Below are 22,275 nucleotides of genomic sequence, written 5' to 3' on the forward strand. Positions count from 1 at the left end.
GACATACTAATTTCAATAAATTACCTGTAACAATTTCCCTTGAATTTGTCACCCTCAGGGTAAGTATGGAGACTAGACTAATATAAACACCATCCAAATGAAGATGACCACCCATGTACCTACTCCCCTCTTAAACTGGTTTCCCAGGAAATGTACAACTATTAAAAAAAAACACCAAAAAATCAAAAAAAACAGTGAAGAATACATTTTAGCCCAAAGGATACTGTACAAGGGACTAAAAATAATTCTTTAAAAAAACCCTCTATAAGTAACAAGGTTAAAATAAAATGTTTTCTGTAAACTGAGTTGTACCAGCCTTTTACTCTTTTCATTTGCATTTATTTAAACACAGTTCTCAAAACATTTGAGTGAAATTGGACTTCCTTTGGTAAGCAAAGGACCTGAAAATAATATTTAAAAAATGAACAGGCAGTCTTCAGTTCATCCACAACACAGGTGTAGTGTTCCCTTCTCTTTTCCAGAACTCTGAAGCACTCAGTTTTTTCCATAGTCTAAAAGCTAGAAGAACAAGAGTACATTTGTGGTGGAATGTATTGTCACTTGCTGATAACTAGTTGAAATACCATTATCCCCTTGTAACAGCTTTAAGAAATAGCCTTTTAAAGGCATACATTATGTACCTCTTTTCTTATTCCCTGCTTTATATAATACAGATTACATAAAGGCTGACAAATCCACATTTATATAAGCATTAAGCATTTGCTGTATTGAAAGTTCCTTAGTTCTAATACTAGCAGTACAGGGTTACAGAGCATAATTTTTAACACTTAGTTGCAGGTATATTAAGTATAGTATGTTTCATGGATTGGAGGAAAATGGGTATTTTTGTCTTGAAATTTGCTACTGACAACCTAATCTGAACAGTTCTGCTAAGCATTAATGTTAGAAAGAAAAGTAAAAACCAAACTTTATTGTTGCTTTTTACCATATGGTAGCATTTTACACACAGGCTTCGATCTTCAGAATACCCTGGATTCAGTAGAAAAACCTTTTAAATGAAGTTTTGTACAATAGAAACTTCTCAGCAGTCAAAATTTAGACTGTAAAAAAATACATGCAAAACATACTTTTCTGAAAACACTTAACTTTGAACAAAGCACCGAACTACACAAATGCAGAATGAAAACAGCATTTCAACTCCACCAAAAGTAGTCATCATAAAAGGTGTAAAAGTCACCTAACTTCACTAGGCACTGTTCACTTTTTAAACAGGAGACAATAAAAATATTGTCCACAAACAATATCCCAACTCTAGGGTAAATTTCAGAAAGTCTTCAACTTCATGCTTTAATAGCGACCTAGAAAGAAATAATAGTGTTTCAGTAATGAAGTACATTTATCAAACATATTTTAATGTTGAGACTTTTAGACTATTCTACCATTAGAAAATTCTATGCACCAGATTCTCTACAGGGAAACTAGAGAAAGACCCCTTCACACAAGTGTTACATTAGAAATCAAAGAACAAATGTTAAACAATAGAAATAGCTGGGAAGTCTAACTCAAGAGCTAAGGTTTTAAAGTCACTCAAATTTTCCTCGCTATACAAAACTTGCAAGCACTCCTAGAAAGAAAAGCTACAAATGGTGACGAGAATATATGTTTATATTTCAATTAGTAACAAGAATGAGAGATTCCAAGGATTGTTTGCATATACTTTCTTGAACTCTCACACAACTGAGGGGCAGTAGAAACTATAAATACAGATAAAACTACTTGAATTAACCCATTATCTGCTGCGGTTTGATAAACAAAAAATCAAGTTAAATACTTACGAGGTGAGTATGATCGAGACCTAGAACGTGATCTGTATCCTCCACGACTATAGTAAGGAGAAGGTGACCGCCTTCTGTAAACAAATGTCAAGACCGTCTAAGACTCACTCCACAAAGACTAGATGACATATACAACTTTCAACAGTCATGGTATTTCAAAGTCCGTTTTAGTCCTGATTAATAAAACCACTATTCCTAACCACACCATCATGAACCAACACCCAAATAAATTTTACTAGTACTTCAAAGTGGTTTTGTTTTGTCAAAGACAGAGTGACTTGAATATTCACTTGCTTATCCTGAGATGGTCATTAAAAGCTAACAAAACCTTGGGGCGCCTGGGTGGCGCAGTCGGTTAAGCGTCCGACTTCAGCCAGGTCACGATCTCGCGGTCCGTGAGTTCGAGCCCCGCGTCAGGCTCTGGGCTGATGGCTCGGGGCCTGGAGCCTGTTTCCGATTCTGTGTCTCCCTCTCTCTCTGCCCCTCCCCTGTTCATGCTCTGTCTCTCTCTGTCCCAAAAATAAATAAAAATGTTGGAAAAAAAATTTAAAAAAAAAAAAAAAAAAAAAAGCTAACAAAACCTCAACAGTACAAGAAGATACAGTAATAAAGAGAGATGAAAGATACTATGGACCCTTGTAAGTGACCTTAAGCTCTCAGTAAGGTACAAAAAGGTACCACTGAGTTCATTACCTAGTGTAAGCCTAATTCACATCTGTAAACACACACATGGAGTCATATACACAGTCACTGGTTTCAGTTACAGTATTTTTGTATTTCATACAATCTAATTTGTGTGATGCAACTTATAATTAACCATCAAAATACTTGTAACTAAATCTTTTATGTGAGCCATCTTACTGTTGTGTAGATTTAAAATCCTCTCCTGCCATACCTGTAAATCTGATCCCTGTCTTGAGCAGCTCTCCATCCTCCTCCTCCTCCACCTCCTCCTCTGTGAAGGCAGAAAAGTAACACATACGCATTTTTTAAGTTTTAAAAACAATGTATTACTAATGTAGTAAAGTTAGAACTCCCACAGAGAAGTAAAAGGTAGTTTTCTGGAAGTAATAAAGGGGCTACATTTGCCACCCTTCTAACAAACTAACATAGAGCTCTCTCTGGTGGCTAAACTGAGTATCGGAACAAACAACATTTCTAAAGTAAATGCTCATCTGAATAAAAAATCAAACCTAAGACCTTAATCTTCCCATCCTCTGCAATCTCTTAAAGTCCCATATAATTGGGCGCCTAGGTGGCCGAGTCAGTTAAGCATTGGACTTTGGCTCAGGTGATGACCTCATTTTGTGGGTTCAAGCCCCGTGTCTGGTACTGCACTGACAATGTGGAGCATGCTTGAGACTCTCTCTGCCCCTCCTTGCCTTGCACTCTCTCTCAAAATAAACTAAAAATATGTTCTTTCCAAAAGAGATTTTGCCAGGGATAAAATGCCGGACAATTGCACACTTTAGGACTCACTTCCACATTCAACTTCTTTAAATATTCCAAACAGCATACAAAAAAGACATTTACATCTCAATACCACACCCCAAAATAAGGTTAAGGAATCATGGTTAACTGTTGTGGTCAATACTTATTGCACAATTTCCATTTTCACAAGCAATACAGGGTCTAAATTACCTGGTGCTGCTAAACCGAAGAATTTTACTTCATTTTTGTCCTCAAAAGTATTCTCAGTATGATAGGTATTTCCCTAACCCCCTAAAAAAAGTCACCAATATTTAATAATAAACTCCAGGGGGGTTCCTGTGTGGCTCAGTCAGTTATGCATGTGATTCCCTGATCTTAGCTCAGGTTGGGATCTCACCGTTCCTGGGATCAAGCCCCACACTGGACTCTGGGCTGACAGTGCAGAGCCTGCTTGGGATTTTCTTTCTGCCTCGCCTCTCCTTGTGCTCACTCACTCTCAAACTTAAAAACAAAACCCACCACCACCTATCTAGGGGTGCCTGGGTGGCTCAGTCAGTTAAGCATCTTGGTTTCCACTAAGGTCATCATGATCTCACAGTTTTTGAGTTGGAGCTCTGCGTCAGGCTCCACACTATCAGAGAATCCCTCTTCTACCTCTCCCCAGTTTGTGCAGGCTCTCTCAAAATAAATAAAACTTGCACACACACACCAACCATTGTTACACTATTGTCCTTCAGTAGTTACTTCTTTGGATTCTTCTAAGACTTAGTTTTCCCTGTCTCCCTAGTGCATCACACATTATAGACACCAAAAAAACCAAACAAAAAACAAAAAAAAACAAAAACCCAAAGAAAAAAACCACTTTCTAAAGCAGTAACTTTAAAAATGTAGCATATGGGGGCGCCTGGGTGGCTCAGTCGGTTAAAGTGTCCGACTTCGGCTCAGGTCATGATCTTACGGTTCGTGAGTTCGAGCCCTGCATCGGGCTCTGTGCTGACAGCTCAGAGCCTGGAGCCTGCTTCGGATTCTGTGTTTCCCTCTCTCTCTGCCCCTCCCCTGTTCATGCTCTGTCTCAAAAATAAATAAAACATTAAAAAAAAAATTTAAAAAAAAAATGTAGGATATGGAACTTGTCTTAAAAACAAAACAAGTACACAAAAGTGGAAAACCTAAACTATGGTCTAAAATTTTGATTCTATTGTCATGTTCAAACCAGGGATTTCTGTTGGTTTACAACTTGACGTTTAAAAAGAAATATACGGGGCGCCTGGGTGGCGCAGTCGGTTAAGCGTCCGACTTCAGCCAGGTCACGATCTCGCGGTCCGTGAGTTCGAGCCCCGCGTCAGGCTCTGGGCTGATGGCTCGGAGCCTGGAGCCTGTTTCCGATTCTGTGTCTCCCTCTCTCTCTGCCCCTCCCCCGTTCATGCTCTGTCTCTCTCTGTCCCAAAAATAAACGTTGAAAGAAAAAAAAAAAAAAAAAAATTAAAAAGAAATATACATGTTAAGTTAAATTAACAAGACACGTAACCTTAAAATCTAGTTTAAACTCTAGTTCTAGATTTCTTAGTATAAAAAGTGATTTTATCAAAGACTAAAATTTACATATAGTGCTGCCTTAAATTATGTTGCAACTGATTCAGGAGAGGAGAGACTACGTATTTCCTTCAAAATTTTAACAACTTAAACCTCGTATTGTGGTAAACTTACCTGTATGATCTGCTATAGTAGTCTCGGTCATCATAGCCTCGATCGTATCCTCGGTCATAGTAATCCCGACGGCGTGAACTTCCACTATGAATAAATAATATAGCTTCATAAAATACCATGTGGTCTTATCTTCGTACATATGACTTTTATTGTTTAAACTGTTCAGACAATAGCAGCAGCATGGCTTATTTGGGTCTTGTGAGCCACACAGCTGAGCTCTAAGGACATAACTGGGCAAATGCTTCGAGTTATAACCTCTTTACTCTCGTCTATTGGGCAAAAATGAAGGTATCTACTCATTCCCTAATTATTAATTCACAGACAGGCCTTTTCTAACAGAGAAGTTAACTAGGCAAGTAGCATTATTCCTGTTTAAATTTTCGCGGATATTGGATAAACACTGTCCTTTCTCTGCCCTTACAATATACATAAATGTATTTTAAAAATCTTTTGATTAAGGAATACACATTCTGCTAACTTGCTTCCAACTAAAAGTCATTTGCTAATAAAGCCCATATATTTCCCTAGAGGAAGGGAAAGTAAAATCATTATTTGGAGAATGTGATTTGAGGGGGAAATTTAAAATAAATAAAAGGGGGGGGGGAGACCAACACAGATTTTTGTCAATTTAAACACCGAGGAGGACAAGAGAGAAGCAGCCTATCATAGTCCAATGCATAAACTGAAGTCCCCTGTTTTCCACTGTTTAAACAAAGCTAAAAAATGCACTTGAGTAGGATTTGTTCCATACCTGACTTTACATAGAATACTTAAGATTTCCTTATGGGAAAAATGGTCTAATCAAGAACATTAATTACCAAGCAAAGCCAGATACATGGCATTTCTGTATGATATGGTGGGATGTCCTCTCTCAGTCTGCAGCACAAACACAATGTTCCCACTGAATATGTTCTATTGAATACACTTTTAGCTAGTTAAAACAAAACAAAACACACAAGATGGGGTGCCTGGGTGACTCAGTTAAGCATATGCTGATTTTGGCTCAGGTCATGATTTCACCATTTGTGGGGCAGGCTCTGTGCTGACAGCATGGAGGCTGCTTGGGATTCTCTCTCCCCCCACTCTCTCAAGATATAAACTTAAAAACACAGGGAAAATGATTTATACTGTGTCAGGACTGGATGAAATGCCAAAGATTCCCCCCAGTACATGTAGTTGTTAGAGGAAATGAACTCAGCTATCAATCTTAAACTTACTAGGTAGGTCTTCCCATGTAAATTCCTGGTGTTGGGGTATGTGGTCTTTTTGTTATAGAGAAATCAACTCTGATCCTACGTCCATCAAGCTCCATTCCATTGGCACGCTCCTTTGCCTTCGAAAGATATATTGAAAGTTATTATATACACCCTGGACAAAACCACAAACTGTCCAATAACAGTTAAGATATACTTTTATGAATACTTAGAAATAAGACTTATAAAGAACTATAAATATACCCTATTTACAATTTAAAAGCAAAAATTATCCTTATTCAAGTTCATTGGTAGTTGGAAGTTAACAACAGGACTTATTTTACAAGGATACAGGTAAATTTTTACTTACTTCCTTGGCATCATCTACATTTTCAAAATACACAAAGGCAAATCCTCTTGACCGTCTAGACTGCTGGTCATATACAATAGACACATCTGCAATGGGGCCATATTTTGAGAACACTTCTCTTAGATCTCTTTCTGTAGTGTACAAGCTCAATCCAAACACTCCAAGACAACAGTTGGGATCAGGATTTGCCTAGAAATGGAAAGATGAATTTTAAACTTTAAAACTTATCATAAACCGAAGCTAAGAAATGTCACCAACAGTGAAAGTAGGGAATAAGTAATTGAAATTAATAACTAGTATATTATAGCAATAGCCACAAGCATTAAGAATGGGCAGAAAAAGACTCCAAAAACAACTTCAACCTCAGAATTAAACAAGGGGGGACGGGAACAGTGACTTCTACTTGTGAATACCAAACTGGCAGTTTTGTGAGGGCATATTAAAGGGCAAGTAGCCCAAGGGAGTCACCTAAGATTTATTCTACACATAAGAATAATTAAAATAGCATTATCTCTATAAGCCAGAGGAAAAAAAAAGTCAGGGAAGATAAGCCTTAGTACCCGAAATAAACTCACCTAAAATTAAATGGAATAACCAAGAGAGTGTTTTGATGAGGTGAGTTACACTGTCCCAGTATTTTGCTTACATGTGACTGACAGCCCTAACATAGAAAATACCTTTTAAAAAGACATTACTCAGAACACAAGGAGACCTCTAAGGAACTCATGTGTTCACTGCTAAAAGTCCAGGGTCAAATATAATCAGTTCTGATTTCAAAACAGAAGAGACAAAGTCCACTGCTTTAACAACAATTTTGTCATCTTACCCGATTCCCAACATGACGCCTGCGAGTAGACATGGGAGAGTGACTGTGGCTATGCCGTCTTCGATAATCTCGACTATAAGACCTGCTACGGGATCGTCTATGGGAGCGGGACCGAGATCTTGATCTTGTGTAATGCCTTCGTGAACTTCTTCTGGATCTAGACCTGTTAAGACAAAGGTTTCAAGAGTATAACTAATTAGCTGACAATAAGATACAGTTTCCAATTCTTCTAATAATCTATTCTAGGGTTAAAGTCCAAAAGGCGAAACATAATCCAGACATGTGATCAAGACTTTTCTGCTGAATCTACAGTCATCTCCACTCTACTAGGAAGAGCTCCAAAACCACTACTTGCTCTCTTCCATTTCTTAAAATAATTAAGATAAAGGAGATCAAAATTACATACTCAAGATTAACACACTCAAAAAAACCCTTGATAATCATAAAACATGCAGCACTTCACACTAGCTTAATTTGTGCCCACCTCCCTCCTCAGAATACCACCCTGTTTTTTTTCAGCTTCTCCCACTTATGCCCACCATTCACTTAAGATAAAATCACCATCACCGTAAATTTTCTCCAGCAGTGTTTTAAAACCAATCAATTGCTCCTAACTGGAGTGATCATATGAACTGTCATCTAAACCAGACAGGACACATTGTAAGAGAGAAAAGAGGTGCAGTTAATTATGCCTGACAATAGGCATAAACTGGGGCTGTCCTGGGCAAACAAGGATGTATAGCCTACTCTTGACCAACATTAAAAAAAAAAAAAGTGCACTGTGTTAAGGTATTATTTTTTTATACACATGTATATAATATTAGACTACACCTACTTATGAAGAATTAGTTATGAAAGCCAATGTCCTGCAGTCTGTCATACTTAAACTCCTAGTGAATCCTCACAATTCTCAAGAACTAGTATTACTAACTTGCCTTTTAAAGATAAGGAAGCTAAGGTGGAAAAAGGTTAAGTAATCTGCCCAAGCCAGAAAAAATAGAGGTAAGATTTGAACCCTAACGCCAAAAGCCCAGGTTCTTAACCACTTAGTCTTCTATCCCAGAACTTATGATTAAGTTCATTACTAGTACCAATATTAAATAAGCCAACAAATGATCCAACCCTCTCTATCTTCCTAATTTACAAAGCACACACCAATTTCAAAGCTAAGAGTAACAGAAGAAAATCCCAAGACAGTCTTTCTTACCTAGATTCAGATCTGGACCTGGACTTTGATCTGGAACGCCTGGAATCTTCCTTGGAGCGAGACCTTGCAGGGGTATGCCTTGCAGATTTCCCAGATCCATGAGCACTTCCACTTCTGGAAGCAGAACGGGATTCCTACACGTAGATGTCAAAAGTTTAATTTGTATACTTTCTGGGCAACTTTAAAAACAAATAAGCTGCTGTGAGATAAATGGTGAGGGAAAGCAATCCCCTTCCAAGATAAGAAAACATAGGTAAGGGCAGGAACTGAATATACCTCATATATTTACATTGCTCCAACTGACATAAGCCAATTTATTTGAACTTCCACCTTTCCTGGAGCAGGGATAAGAATTAACTGACCCCACTCTCCTCAGAAAGGGGTGCCAAAGCCAAGCAGTTAAGGGAACTGTCCAAGGATTGTGTTTTGGGATTGTTACTCCATAAAGACTAGGGTAAGAAAGAATCTTATTAACTATGACACCTATATCTTATACCTATTTTCAATCAAGTTGCCATCAATAAAACAAAACCCTATGAAAATCATAAAACTTACTTTAAAATGCTTTTGATTTTTTTCAGAAGACCTCACTTCTCAAGTTATATTTATTGAGTGGGAAAAGAGGCAAGGACGATCAGTTTCAAGTCCTAGCAAAAGGTAGAAACCTAGTAGAAAGGACCAGCTTGAAGGATACTAGACCCTAATTCCACCTAACCATGGTAGGATACCCTTAAGAATCTCAAATAAAGCAACCAGATGGAGCCACAGCTGAAAAGGCAGTGAACTGTGCAGAAGAAGAGTAGACAGTGCCAGAGATCTAGAGCCTCCTCAGCTAAATGGAGATGAACCATGGCAAACTGATGGGGATTAGGGAGTAAGTAGCTAGGAAAGTTAACAGATTAAATCAGGGGCTCCTATCTAGGCTAAGGAAGGGAGAGTTCAGAATTGTATGTGAAAAAACCAAAGTCTAAGTAAGTATATACTGTATAGCCATAGTGTTCCCAATCAAAACTAGACTAGCTGATAGTTAAGTGACACAGTAAGGAAGATCTCTAAAGAAACCAGCAAAGAGAATGGATAAAAAGGGTTGACTAGCTCATCAACGAGCAAAAGCACAGCCAACTTATCAGTATAAAAAGCATACATTTAAAGTAACTGAACCAAGGAGATGTTCTGCCAACGCACCAAAACAGACAAAAAAACCCAGTGGATTCAGAGGAGAGAGAACAAAGCCACTCAGTCTGATGGCTAACTAAGGTATCAGCAGCTAGCAAGACAACCCTCATTTTAGGTTATCCAATTTAATGCAAATTAAAAGGCATAAAGTCTGGTGAGTCTTTCCACCCAAGACAGAGCAGAAATGGCCAGATTCAAGAGGACCCAACATTACTATAGGGGTAATAATCTATGTCAAAGCTACTGGATAAAAATGATCACAGGAGACCTCCCTGTGTGGTAGACTTTCAGAATATTCTGGCCATTCTTGAAAGGATAGAATAGGACTATTTTAAATTACAGTTCATCAAACCTTTTTGGAATATAGAACATATTCCACATATGTGGTCTACAGCATAATGGGAAAAAATTTATATGCAATACAGAAGAAACTGAGTTTGAAGTTTTGAACAGGAAAGAGAGTAACTCTGCCAGTAAAAGGAGTTCTGGTCGTTAGGCCTGAAACAACTCTAGAAACTTCCCCAGTAAGATTTTAGTCATTATAAAACATGGAAGGGACATGGAATGTGACAGCCTCCTCTCCTTCCCCTGGAGTGACTATTAAGAGATTCAAGGAAAAAGAGGATACTGTTATTAATGAGAACAGCTGCCTTTAACAAGGAATGGTTAAAGGGTGCACTGCATCTTAGGGGACCCCAATTAATCTCTTGGGGTTCTCCGGCAGAGAGACATTTAATACTCTGCACAGAGACATTTAAAAGCACACTCCACCTCCCTCCTCTTCTTGGACAAAGTTCTCAAAAAATAATGGTGTGGTTTCTGACATCTTTACCACAGGCAAAAACTAACCTAGAAGCAAAGAGATAAATTGAGACCCCCTAAATTAACTGTCTTTGTTTATCTCAATGCTAGAAAAATTACTTCATGGAATGATTATATAGCTTTTCGTGGAAACCAAAAGAAAACAATTTACCCTGGAAAGGAGAGCAGAGTGCTCAAATAACTCACAGTAACAGTTAAAAGATTATCAATCAAGTAGTTAAATCCATCAGCCTAGGAATCAAAGTACAAAGGAAAAAAGGGTAGAAAGTCAAGATCTCTTAAGCCTCTGGCTTCATTAAGCAGAAAAGCCTTATTCTAACCTGCATTACCAGTCCCTCCACTGAGAGAAGAGACAGCACTTTTAGCCTAGGTCATAAGCCTTATGAAGCTTCTCATGAATTTCTAGTAATCTCTAGGGTCAAAGATACAGTATTTACGAAATTATGAGCTTTTTCTCTCAACCTCTAAAATTAACTATCTGCAGACATATTTTGTAAGCAATCGTTTCTTAGACCAGGAATAGGGGAAACACCAGCCAGAATGCAAAAATTTCCCCTTCTACACATTTGGTTAGGCTAACACCTAAATAATGCCTCCTCCTCCCTTTTCTGGTCAGGAATATTTCTTAAAGAATTTAAACCCCTTTATGGTTATGTTAGCCATTAGCTATTTTGGAAATACACGTTCAAGGAAATTTAGCTCGAGAAAAAAAAAATGAGACCTAAAATTATTAGCCAAATCTAAAAACAAAGTTAACTTTAAACCTTAATCCACAGGCAAATCTGCAAACCCAGCTGGGAAAACCTCCACACAAGGAAAACTTGAAGTCCACTCTTAGGGCTAAAAAGTTTTATGTGTCAGCACATTAAAACCGTACCAAAAACACTTCTCTGGACATCAATACCTCAAGAAAAAGGATCATGAACTTACAATTAGCATAAATAACAAAGCCAAAAAATTCCCTGAATTTCTGCTCAGGGAATCATTTCTATAGACTGGATCTTAGTCATATTCTAATATACAACTTAAAGGGAACATGTCACAAAAACTAACTCAGCCTTTCAACAAAATACCTTTTTCTGCATCTTCCTATTCTGAGCATGACAGTATCTTAGAAAAACCTTCTGAAAGAGATGAAGGAAACCAAAAGATCTGGAACCATCAAATCATTAGGTTTCTCCTGTATTAGAAACTGGATGCAGTAAATTAGATTTTGAACAGTGGCTCTTAGAGGCATACAGTAAACCTACACAGCATTTAAAAATACAAGTCCCTAAACTAGAGCTTATTCTAATAACTCTGGAGTTCATCTTCTACATTTGTTAAAAGCACCATACATGTTTATAATGCTAACTAAGTCTCATTGATTTACTCAATTTCAGAAATTTTAGGCTTCCTACCTACTGATTTCTCTTGGTGAAAGTATCTTCGTGGAACCTTGTTTCTCTAGTTTTCTCTGCTCCACCTGCCCCAGGACAAGAGGCCTGTCTCCCTCTTACTTCCCCAATAGGCAGAGCAGGGCTGAGAGGAGGCACTGTCAGACTCAAAGATGCCTTGGTCAAGGGGGGTGGGGTGGGAAGAGAAGAAAACCCTGAATGGATGCAATGGTCTATGGGCATCAGCGTTTATTTTTGCCATACATCTATCCAAGCTTAGGCCATATAATCAAATTCCAAAGTGCTTTCTTTCCATTTAGAGGATTAATAGGTTTTTCCTCTTTTAGACCCCAAGGGCCTTTCAGGAATTCATGGACTTGAACAGAAAGTATCAATTCACCTCTTTTTTTTTTTTTTTTTACCTCAGCTCTCTGCCTAATCTGTAAGTAATTCAGAGCGCAAAATTAACGTTATTAGTTTATACGTGGCAAAATTTACAAACTAGTAATTGGGGCAAAGCAAATGCTGGAAACTACTATGAATTGAGAATAATTTTCTTCTCCTTGCAAGGCAGAAATAATTATAAAAAGCACAAATTTCATATTGACAACTGGCCCTAAAATGCTAGAAGATAGATCCTTTTAGATACGTAATTTAAACCACTTTTTCCAAGAGCTAGAAGACCTGACAACTCTTGTTTTTTTAGGTTGTTTTCATTTCAGGAAGAAGTGATACCCTTGGCTTTCCCAACAGAGAACAACTACTGGTTAGCTACCTCTGGGTATTATTTTGACAGTTCACTTGTCCTATCCAACAGAAAGTAACATTTCGCTAACCATCGTATTCTTTTATTCAACTAAAACAAAACACGCGGAAGGGGAAAGGACAGACCTTTAGGGTTTATTTTTCACAGTAAGTGGTCGGAGTGAGGAACCAAAACTAAGTTACTTTATAATCTATACCTCCCACGTCATTGTAACAGTTAAATTTTAACAGCAGCAAATGAGAAAAAGGGAATAGAGCAGTTTTCTGAACAACTACAACTATTGCCACTTTGAGTTAGAGATCCTGTTCACTTATGTGACCCACCTCATTGTAAGGGAAGCTAATATATTTTCAGCAGTAATCCTAGTCATTCAACTGGAACAGGCATTAAACAGAAGAAAAGAATCATCCTTGTGAATTTAGAACCTGCATCTTAAAGTTAGGGCCTAATTGGTCATAGGTTTCCCCTATGCCATTTAGAAAGAATTTTCATAAATGCCAAAAGGAACTATCCTCTTCACTGGTTTGCTTCTATAACCATCCTGGTGACATTCTTTGGGAAAACTACGACAAACTTAGAAAACATTCTACTATATATTGCTCAGTACTATACGATAGGGGTCAATGAATCTTAAGAGTCCATGGAGGTGGCACAGACCACCAATCCCAATTCTGGAGGTACTCACTCATGGCCCAGGACCAGCAGCATTATACAAAAAAATCTAGAGAGACAACATGAAGCCAACTGTTACCCATGCTGGAGAGCTCATTCCTGCCTCATATTTGACTACAAAGGGTTATTTTTTAAAATTGCATTTCAATCATTTGACTAAGAAGTTAAAATTAGAATTACCTAATTTAAACGTTTCCCCTGGAAGGCACTTCTTTGCCCTGTATATATTTTCTTCTATTAAACAAATAATGCATGCATGTTTAGCAAAATATACAGGGACACATAAACAGACTAGTAATTACTTAGCGTAGTGCTTTCTGATTCCAGATTACTTCTTATCTTAACTTCATTTTTATTTCTTTTCTTCATTCTTCCGTTTCAAATTCTGACTTCTTTCATCTTCCCCACTTCACACAAATTGCTCAATATTCTACAAGTGGGACTTCTGGTCTGATAATTAGCATGCATTCTTTCTTTTATTTTTTCAAATTTCAGCTTCACTTATTCCTGAGCTTCAAATACTCATTTATAAAACTTGTCAAATGACGACTTCCGCATTTTCCTTCTTCAACATTAACCTTAATAGAAAAAGAACAGGATGAAGAATATTTTAAAACTCCAGGATAAAATCCAGTGCCAAAACTGAAACTAGAAAAAAAAATCCCTCTTTTTGGATTAAAAAAAACAAAAACAAAAAAACCCTAGAATATGCAGCTCAAAAAACTGAAACTAGCTTCCTGTTGGTTCTAAAATATACTAGGTAACCAACCTCATTCTCATTGTCTACTTCAAATAGATTTATCATGCTTAAGTTGAATGCGAAGTGCGCAACTGAACATTTGCTGTTCATCTAACATTTAAGAACTTTAATTACATTTCACACTTCTTACTTATTGTATTCATCAAGAAAATGTTAAGTGTCAAAAGCACAACTCTAGTCAAAAAGTGACACATTAATACGAAAGTGCAAGAAAGGAAAGCACGGACAATTCATTTGTACAATGATGACAAAGCTCAGGGCTGGACAGGTTTACAAATTGTGACTTGTCTAGATAATAGATAAGATAAAGATATGTAATGTCACACATTTTTGTACTGCATATTTAAAGAGCTCCGTAGAAGACAATGTCAGGGAATCAGAAAATTTGGACTAAAGTGCTCAAAACCCACCCCTAGAAAGCTGCTCTAGTGAAATTGTAAATATGAATGGTCCGACTACTAAATTTAGCACTAGAACCATAAAAAGACAAAATCAGATCAACCAACTACTATATCCAAGTAGTTATGAAAGAAAGCAAACGAACTTGAATCCAACAGTGAGGTTTTCAAAGAATTTTTTGTAAATTCCCCCTCAATGAACAAACGTATTAAAATCTTATGCAGTCCAAAGGAGAAATCCTACTTTTTAAGGTGGCAATATTGGGAAAAAATTATAGCTCACCTCCTAAAATTATTAAAAAAAAACCAAAACCCAAAAACCAAAACTCAATCATCACTTAACAGATCAATAAAATGTAATAGTGTCTGTTCAACACCCTAAACAAATACTGCCTCACAAAACATTCTAGTTCTCCCTGTTATCCTGTACCTCACCTGTACCTCACTTGTCAACAATTTACTAGTTTATTTTCTTTGGGGGTGATTGGGGCTAAAGCTTCCTTTAAAAAAAAAGAGAGAGAGAGAGAAAACAAAGTCTTTATAACTTATGTGGGCATGAAGACAACCATGGCTATAGTGGCAAGTGTTGTGATGCCTTTCCTGAGAAAGTAAGCATAATTTTCAGTCTCGTTTGTCGCTGAAAGTCAATTATTGTTTAACCCAGGAAAAATTTTAAATAGCTTTTTAAGGGAATCACAGTAATTGATTTCCTTTTAATATCCATCACTAAAATGTAATGGGATATGTTTGCTGGCAGCACAAAGGTAATCGTGGAATCAGAATGCCCAAGCAGGTTTCCTCTTGGGGCCTCCTAAAGATAACATACAGAAACAGGGCTTTAGATGCACGAAACACTGGAATGGAGGCCAAAGCTCTATGTATTGGAACTTTTCAATATGGATGCCTTCCTGCTTTTATATTTTATTACCTCTTCCAAACCATCTTCCTCCTTTTATATTCAAAGACCAAAAAACATGTTGCTAGATAATGTAAATATTAGGTTTATTTTAACTCAACTACTGAGCTCAAGTGGCCACTTTAATAAAACCAGACGACCAACTACTGGGCTTAATGTTATTGCCCATTTGGTGAAGAAATAAGCAGAAACTTCCATCATCAACATAATTTTTTGTTAGAACGACTCTAGGGACTAGAACTGAATTCAAATAACATTAAAAACATGTACAAATTCAGTAGGTTGCTAACAAGGTAATATTTAAAAAATTGGGATGAGACAAAGAAAAATTGGTTGATCCTGCTATATAAAGGTTAATGCTCATACTAATGGACTGTTTTTATTTTTCTGTAAACTCTACCAGAAGGTTGGGTGGAGAAAAATACTCCAAAGACAGAATATTTTCTGGAAGGGGGGGGAAAAATCTGACTTACCTATATCAGTTTTAAGCCCATCTCTTGCATCAGTAATATTGACTCTAAGAAGGGGCTCATGCATTCTGCAGTATTGGGCAGTCTATATTAATCAAAGTAGCAATCTGAAAATAACCTCCACACCCAATCCAAAAAGATTTTTGAGAACTTAGAAACTCAAATTTGCTATTCTAGTGAACTTTTTTTGGCTTGCTTAAAAACAAGACTAAATGAAAACAAGATCTAAAATTCGATGTAACCCATAACCCAAAAAACTAAACTGGATAAAACACTTAAAATTCCTAAACACTAATCACTATCCCTTCTAGAAAAAATTAAATACAATTATGTATGAAAACTGAACATAACACAGAATGCGAAGGCTCTAAAAATGCTTCTCTTGGGCAAAATGTTAATATTTATCAATTAGGTTCTGGGCTTTGTTGGAGATAAAGGGGAAAGGTGAATGCTATTAATTAACATCTCACCATCTGAATTCCTCTTTAAAAAAACCGTAGTACTTACCTTGTTATCACTTGTAATTTCAGTTTGAAAATGCCACCTTCTAGTTCCAAACAACATTAAAACATTCTTAGTTAAAACCAAGAAAAATATTCTTCAACCTGGTTTTTTCAAGAGACTCATACCTAACCAGACTCACAGTGAAACAATGCAAACTATTTCCTTTCACTTGACATTAATTCAATCCTTTATTAAAGGAATGTGGTGCAATGGCTGCAATTCTTTAGAAAGAAATAGATTCAGATGGTTCAGTTTTTGGAAATCAGAATTCAGAGTTAGGGGCCAAAAACAAAGACTACAGAAAGACAACCCAAGATTAAGCAGAAGAGAAAAACTGCAGAAAGCTGAATGGCAGTTTGATGGGATGGTATCCGGATACTACTCATCTCCATAAAGAGTAAGACTAGATAATGTACCTACAGTGCAAACATTATTTCTACAATAACTATAGCCAATATTCTACCAGAATATGTTCTTGAACTGCTTGCTATTGTAATCTTGACAGCAAGGCAGAAATTAAAACCACCTGTTCATATAATAGGGTTTCCTTATTTAGTTTCTGGATTCTCTAAGTATAGACTTATTTGTAGAAACTAAAGAAATTACATTCATTAGAAAGGCAGAGCATTAAACCAGTGTCAAGACCAAACACACAAACATCGCATACTCTAAATAGAATACTATGACCATTACCAGGCCTTAAAGATTACCCCCCTCAATATTGCTATGCACCTACAAACTAGCCACCAACAACTCTTTTTATGTTCTTATTTGTCCATATTATGACATAACTGCTAAGACTTTTTGCAAAGGGGCTGACTGGTCAACCCTTTTCCCAAAAATATTTGCCAGCAACTTTTGGAAAGTACTGGAAGAGAAGTGAATTTGGGAGATGAAAAGTATTTTATTCTGCACGGGATTGCCTACACCAAATAAGTTAACTCTAGATAGAAACAGACTTTGAGTTAAATCGATCACATGAAAAAAAATCTCACAATAAAGGTAAAAGCCACTCTGCCATTATAGTGTGACATGCACCACAAAAATTCTGCAACTTATCCTAACTATGCATTTAAAAGAAGATAAAAGGACACACTGAACAACAGTTCTGTTCGTATATTCATTCACCCAAGAAGTAAAACCCTATGGGTGACCAGATGGAGGACAATTTATCACACACCTACAGTCTGTTTAGGAAAGAAACTTCTGAAGTCTAAAGGACTGGGGGAAAAAAAAATTCCAGAATTATGCTGGGGATATGGGAGTGTCTGGATTCTGGATAGCCAAATGAAGGGACAGGCTGGGGATGGGTGGGGTTCCAGCCAAACTAAAGAGATTTGTATTTTAAGTGATTACATTAACAATACAGATTAGGCTTGTTTTAATGATTTACATTAACAGTTTGAAATGTTTGAGGGCCTAGAGCTGAATTAATTTTTCAGGCTTCAGAGAAGCTATTCATACCAAACACGTCCAAGATTATTACCCTGAATGCAACTTTTTCACTGCTCTCAGGCACTGTCAAAAGAAGGTTTTTTTTTTTTTTATAGCCAGTCAGACCTACTATATACATCATCATTTTTACAGCATTATATCTAATCTGTTCCATTAAGCTTCAGGGTTTTTGCCAGGCACTCTTTAGGAATCCAAACTTTTTTTTTTAGGCCTATTCTAACCTCTTCAGTTTCCAATTCACCAATTGCAAAGCAATCTACAGACAAAATAAATGCCAAACAAAACAACGTGGAAGTATGCCACAACTTGAAAGTTTAGAAACCTTTCCAGGATCCAAGACTCTTACGTAAGAAATACATCAATTTCTAATATACAGCTTGAAATTATGTTGTAACTTTCCTTCCATAAGATTTTGGTGAATAAATTTACATAAACAAGATTATGGAAGAAAACAGATGTTCAAAAATGTCAAATTATTTGGATGACAACCTCTCTTGAACGGTCTCAAGCCAGGAACCTACTTCCAACAATTGTTTCCTCCCATATGTAAAATATGCCCAAATATTATTTTGGGGCAAGTTTCGTCTTCACAAGCACATGATTACAAGTAACATTAACGTATGTTCAACTGAGAGCTTTTCTCAGAAACCGGCCATTTTGCATCCTCTCAATAGTGCAAATAGTACCCAATAATTGTTCAGAAAACAAAAGACTTAAAAGTCATCATTTGCTTTCCAGTCCAAATACAGTTCAACAGTGTAGTCAACCGGCAGAAATCAGAAATCACAGCTTTAACCATTTGTGCGCTCACTCCAAACTTTCTAACCATAAGAAAGCAAAGGTATAAAAATAATCGTACACATTTTGGTAATGTTGGGATCAAAAGCCTTAGGGAAAAATGAAAAGCTAATATTCCTCTGAACAGGGTCAAGCCTGATTATCTCAGACCAAAATCAATCAGATTTAGCTCCCAAGTTAAACAGTAATTTCGACAATGTTCCAGGAGCTATGATAGAGGTTTCTAAAAATGCCTTTCTAATGAAAGGCCCCAAATCTTTTTATAAGAGTTTGCTAAGATACTTGAATAGATTTACCTGACGACTGTTACGGAGATCTTACGATGGCCCTAGAAGAAAAGGAAAACCTACCAAACTGTAAAAGCACCCCCACGTATTCCTACCAAGTAAAAAATCAACTTCCTTCTTCAATAAAGTTCTCCACAACCTCGAATGTTAAGATTCTGGCAAGTTTTCTATTTTTGCATCATTGTTAGTACCCACAGCCTCGCAACCAGCTTTACATCACGTTTTTTAAGCCCGGAAACGGTCTTACTCCTCCAGTTAACATTCACCCAACTCCACATGAGACGTGGAGGCTTTAAAAAAAAAAAAAAAAGAAAAAAAAACAGTGTACCAACAGAGTAGTGGTTCACAGATTTAGAATGCCTCAAAACAAAAGGAAATAACGGCGCCACAAGTTGCCCGCCAGTTCCTGCTACACAATCCCGTGAAAAATACCTACTCCATGAAAGAAGAAAATCTCAGCGGCCTCGGGGTCTAGTCTATTCGGATACCCAGATAATGACTTTTCGTTTGAAAGCACTTTCGGTATCAAAGAGAAACACTCCATTTAGGCCGAACACAAAGCGCACGCGAAACCACCTCTACCGGGCCCAGAACTTGACCACCTCTGATTAGTTTCCCCCACCGTAAGAGAGGTCCCAAGAACTTCCTAGATTCCATCACTTGGGGGTCCACAGACGATCCTTTCTTAACCTAAACGCCGGGCGAAAACCCTCTGAGTAGGTTGCCTCTCTTTCTCCCCCCCCACACGGCCCACTGAGGCGCGGGCCCGCCTTGGACGCGCGGCTTCTCCGCCATTTTGTGCCTCTGGCAGCCCGCCCGGCCCGCCAGCCCAAGATGGCGGCAGCGAGGCTTCGCAGGAGAGCAACGGCGAAATGAGATACCGCTCCCCTCCCCCAACACCGAGGGGACGCAGCGGCCATTTTTAAGCTTTCCCCCTCTCGTAACGGAAAAAAACCGCCGTCTTGGGTAGGGAACTACATAACCCCCCACGGCGGCCTCCTTCACGACTAAAGACACTCTCCGCAAGGGTTTTTTAGACCCAACTCCCTTCCTTCCCAGCCTCAGACTTCGGAGCCTAAATCGCCTCTGTCTCCAGGTCTGAGGCCGACGGGCCTGGAAGAGAAGCAAGCTGGGACCACACAGCCGCCCCCTGCACCATCTCTACGTACCCGCTCGCCGTAATTCTGCTCGCCGCTGTCGCTCATGACTCCTAGCTGCTATCGCCGCTCGACGCGCTTCAATCGAAGCTGCCAACCTCTTGCGCCTTCTATATAGAGGCTCCGCCGCAGCCTCGTAGAACGCACAAGTTCCCCAGCCGCTGAGTACCGAAGCGCTCCGCACCGCCTCCGCACGGGCTCTAAGTCTGCCGGACGTGACGCGGCTCTCCTTAACCCGGCCCCTCCCCCTTTCAGAACGCGCGCTTTCTTGGCTCCGCCCCTCCGCGCTCTGGCTCCTCTTTCTAGCGTGCCGCGTCCGGAACCGGACGTGACGTAAGGCCCGCACCTCGCGCGGCCCTACCCCTATCTTTGGGTCTCAATGAGGCGGGAAAGTGAGCGCGCTGGATGGTCTGACCGAGAGGTGGTCGCCAAGGGGCGCAGTGACGCCAGCCACGCGTGAATGTGCTGGAACCTACCAGGGAAACTGTCGTGGCGGTGGGAGGGAGGAGATGCCCTCTTTTTCGCCCATCCTTGAGTCTTTTCTTCTGCTTTATGAGTTTTTGTCTTTTATTCTGCCTTCCTTTGGTTGGAGAGGGTGGATATCCATATGCTAGGTTCCTTGCTTTACTTTGCATTTATTTAGCTTCAATTGTAGATGTTTTCTTCCTGAGTAAACTTTCATTTGAGCACGTATTAAATGCCAAAGAACTTTATCAGATCTTGATGTGATGAAATCAGGCACAATCTCTATTCTGCAGAAGTTAGTGGTCTAGTGAGGGAGAACCGTTAAACACGTTTATAAACTATGATTTTAAGTGCTAGAAGCATGTACTGCTATAATGATGTAACAGGAAGGAAGATTAATTCTGCTACCTCCCAACAGCATGATCTACAGTTGATTCTTTTTTTTTTTTTTTTTTTTTTTTTTTAAGTTTATTCATCTTAGGGTGCCTGGGTGGCTCAATGGTTTAAGTGACTCTTGGTTTCAGCTCAGGTCATGAGCTCATGTTTCATGAGTTGCAGCAGGCATTGAGCTCCATGGTGACATTGTGGAGCCTGCTTGGGATTCTCTCTCTGCCCCTCCCCCACTTGCTCTCTCTGTCTCAAAATGAATAAACTTTAAGAAAAAAACCCTAAGTTTATTTGTTTTGAGAGAGAGGGAGCAGAGGAGGGGCAGAGAGAGAGACAGAGAATCCCAAGCAGGCTCTGTGCTGCTAGTGAAGAGTCAGATGTGGGCCTTGAATTCTCAAACCATGAGACCATGACCTGAGTTGAGACCAAGAGACCTACGATTAACTGACTGAGCCACCCGGTGCTCAGCTAATTCCTACAGTTAATTCTTGAACAACATGGGTTTGAACTGCTCGGGTGCACTCATAACTGGGATTTTGTTTTTTAATTTTTTTAAATATTCTTTTTTGAGAGAGAGAGAGAGAGCATGAACAGGGGAGGGGCAGAGAGAGAGAGATATGTTGTAGCATATCAGTATTTCATTCCTTTTTATTAGTGAATAATATTTTATTATGTAGACATAATCATGTTTTTTTATCCATTCATCATTTGATAGACTTTTGCACCCAAAAGTGCACTTTTCCACTTTTTAGCCATTGTGAATAGTAATAGCTGCTGCTATGAATATTCATGTACAAGTTTTGTCCAAACATAATTTTCAATTATTTGGGGAATACACCTAGGGGTGGAATTGCTAGGTTGTATGGTAACTCTGTGTTTAACTTTTTGAGCTACAACATGGATGAACCTTGAAAACATTACACTAAGTTAAGGAAGCCAGTCACAAAAGACTTCATATTATATGGTTCTATTTATATGAAGTGTCCAGAATAAGCAAAAGTATAGAGACAAAGTAGATTTCAGATTCCTTAGAGCTGGGAGGGATGCAGGAGGAGGGTGGAGAGGAAGATGCCATTTAATTCTAGCCACTCTAATGAGTGTGAAATGGTATCTCTTTATGGTTTTGATTCGCATTTCCCTAATAATGATAAGCATCTTTTCTTTTTTTTTTTTTTAATTTTTTTTCAACGTTTATTTATTTTTGGGACAGAGAGAGACAGCGCATGAATGGGGGAGGGGCAGAGAGAGAGGGAGACACAGAATCTGAAACAGGCTCCAGGCTCTGAGCCATCAGCCCAGAGCCTGACGCGGGGCTCGAACTCACAGACCGCGAGAT

At 38.5% G+C, this 22,275-nt stretch overlaps 1 protein-coding gene across 4 annotated transcripts; it reads right to left on the bottom strand.

The window, feature by feature from the left end:
- Window positions 1–317: 317 nt before the first annotated feature.
- Window positions 318–20,294, bottom strand: TRA2B (transformer 2 beta homolog). Of its 4 annotated transcripts, XM_032594725.1 has the most exons (10): window positions 20,100–20,293; window positions 13,645–13,920; window positions 8,531–8,664; window positions 7,324–7,486; window positions 6,498–6,686; window positions 6,152–6,267; window positions 4,935–5,018; window positions 2,692–2,751; window positions 1,797–1,870; window positions 318–1,319 (listed from the first exon to the last, which is right to left on the bottom strand). In XM_032594725.1, the coding sequence occupies exons 4-10, from the start codon at window positions 7,354–7,356 to the stop codon at window positions 1,309–1,311; spliced, it is 567 nt and encodes a 188-aa protein (XP_032450616.1). In that variant the 5' UTR covers window positions 7,357–7,486; window positions 8,531–8,664; window positions 13,645–13,920; window positions 20,100–20,293; the 3' UTR covers window positions 318–1,308. The 4 variants fall into 4 exon arrangements, with proteins under 4 accessions (XP_032450616.1, XP_030185005.1, XP_030185004.1 ...); XM_030329145.1 differs by lacking the exon at window positions 13,645–13,920 and having other exon boundaries at window positions 1,797–1,867; window positions 20,100–20,294; XM_030329144.1 differs by lacking the exon at window positions 13,645–13,920.
- Between the last annotated feature and the right edge of the window lie 1,981 nt (window positions 20,295–22,275).

This window comes from Lynx canadensis, chromosome C2, assembly GCF_007474595.2.
Source record: "Lynx canadensis isolate LIC74 chromosome C2, mLynCan4.pri.v2, whole genome shotgun sequence".
Classification (NCBI taxonomy): domain Eukaryota; kingdom Metazoa; phylum Chordata; class Mammalia; order Carnivora; family Felidae; genus Lynx; species Lynx canadensis.

Excerpts from the sequence above, each read along its gene's own strand:
- TRA2B (XM_030329144.1), bottom strand. The coding sequence starts at position 20,135 with ATGAGCGACAGCGGCGAGCAGAATTACGGCGAGCGG. Across the intron at positions 5,019-6,151 it reads TACATGGGAAGACCTACCTA|TGGAAGTTCACGCCGTCGGG; the intron begins GTAAGTTTAAGA and ends ATTTATTCATAG. Across the intron at positions 1,871-2,691 it reads GACAGGGATCAGATTTACAG|AAGGCGGTCACCTTCTCCTT; the intron begins GTATGGCAGGAG and ends ATTTGTTTACAG.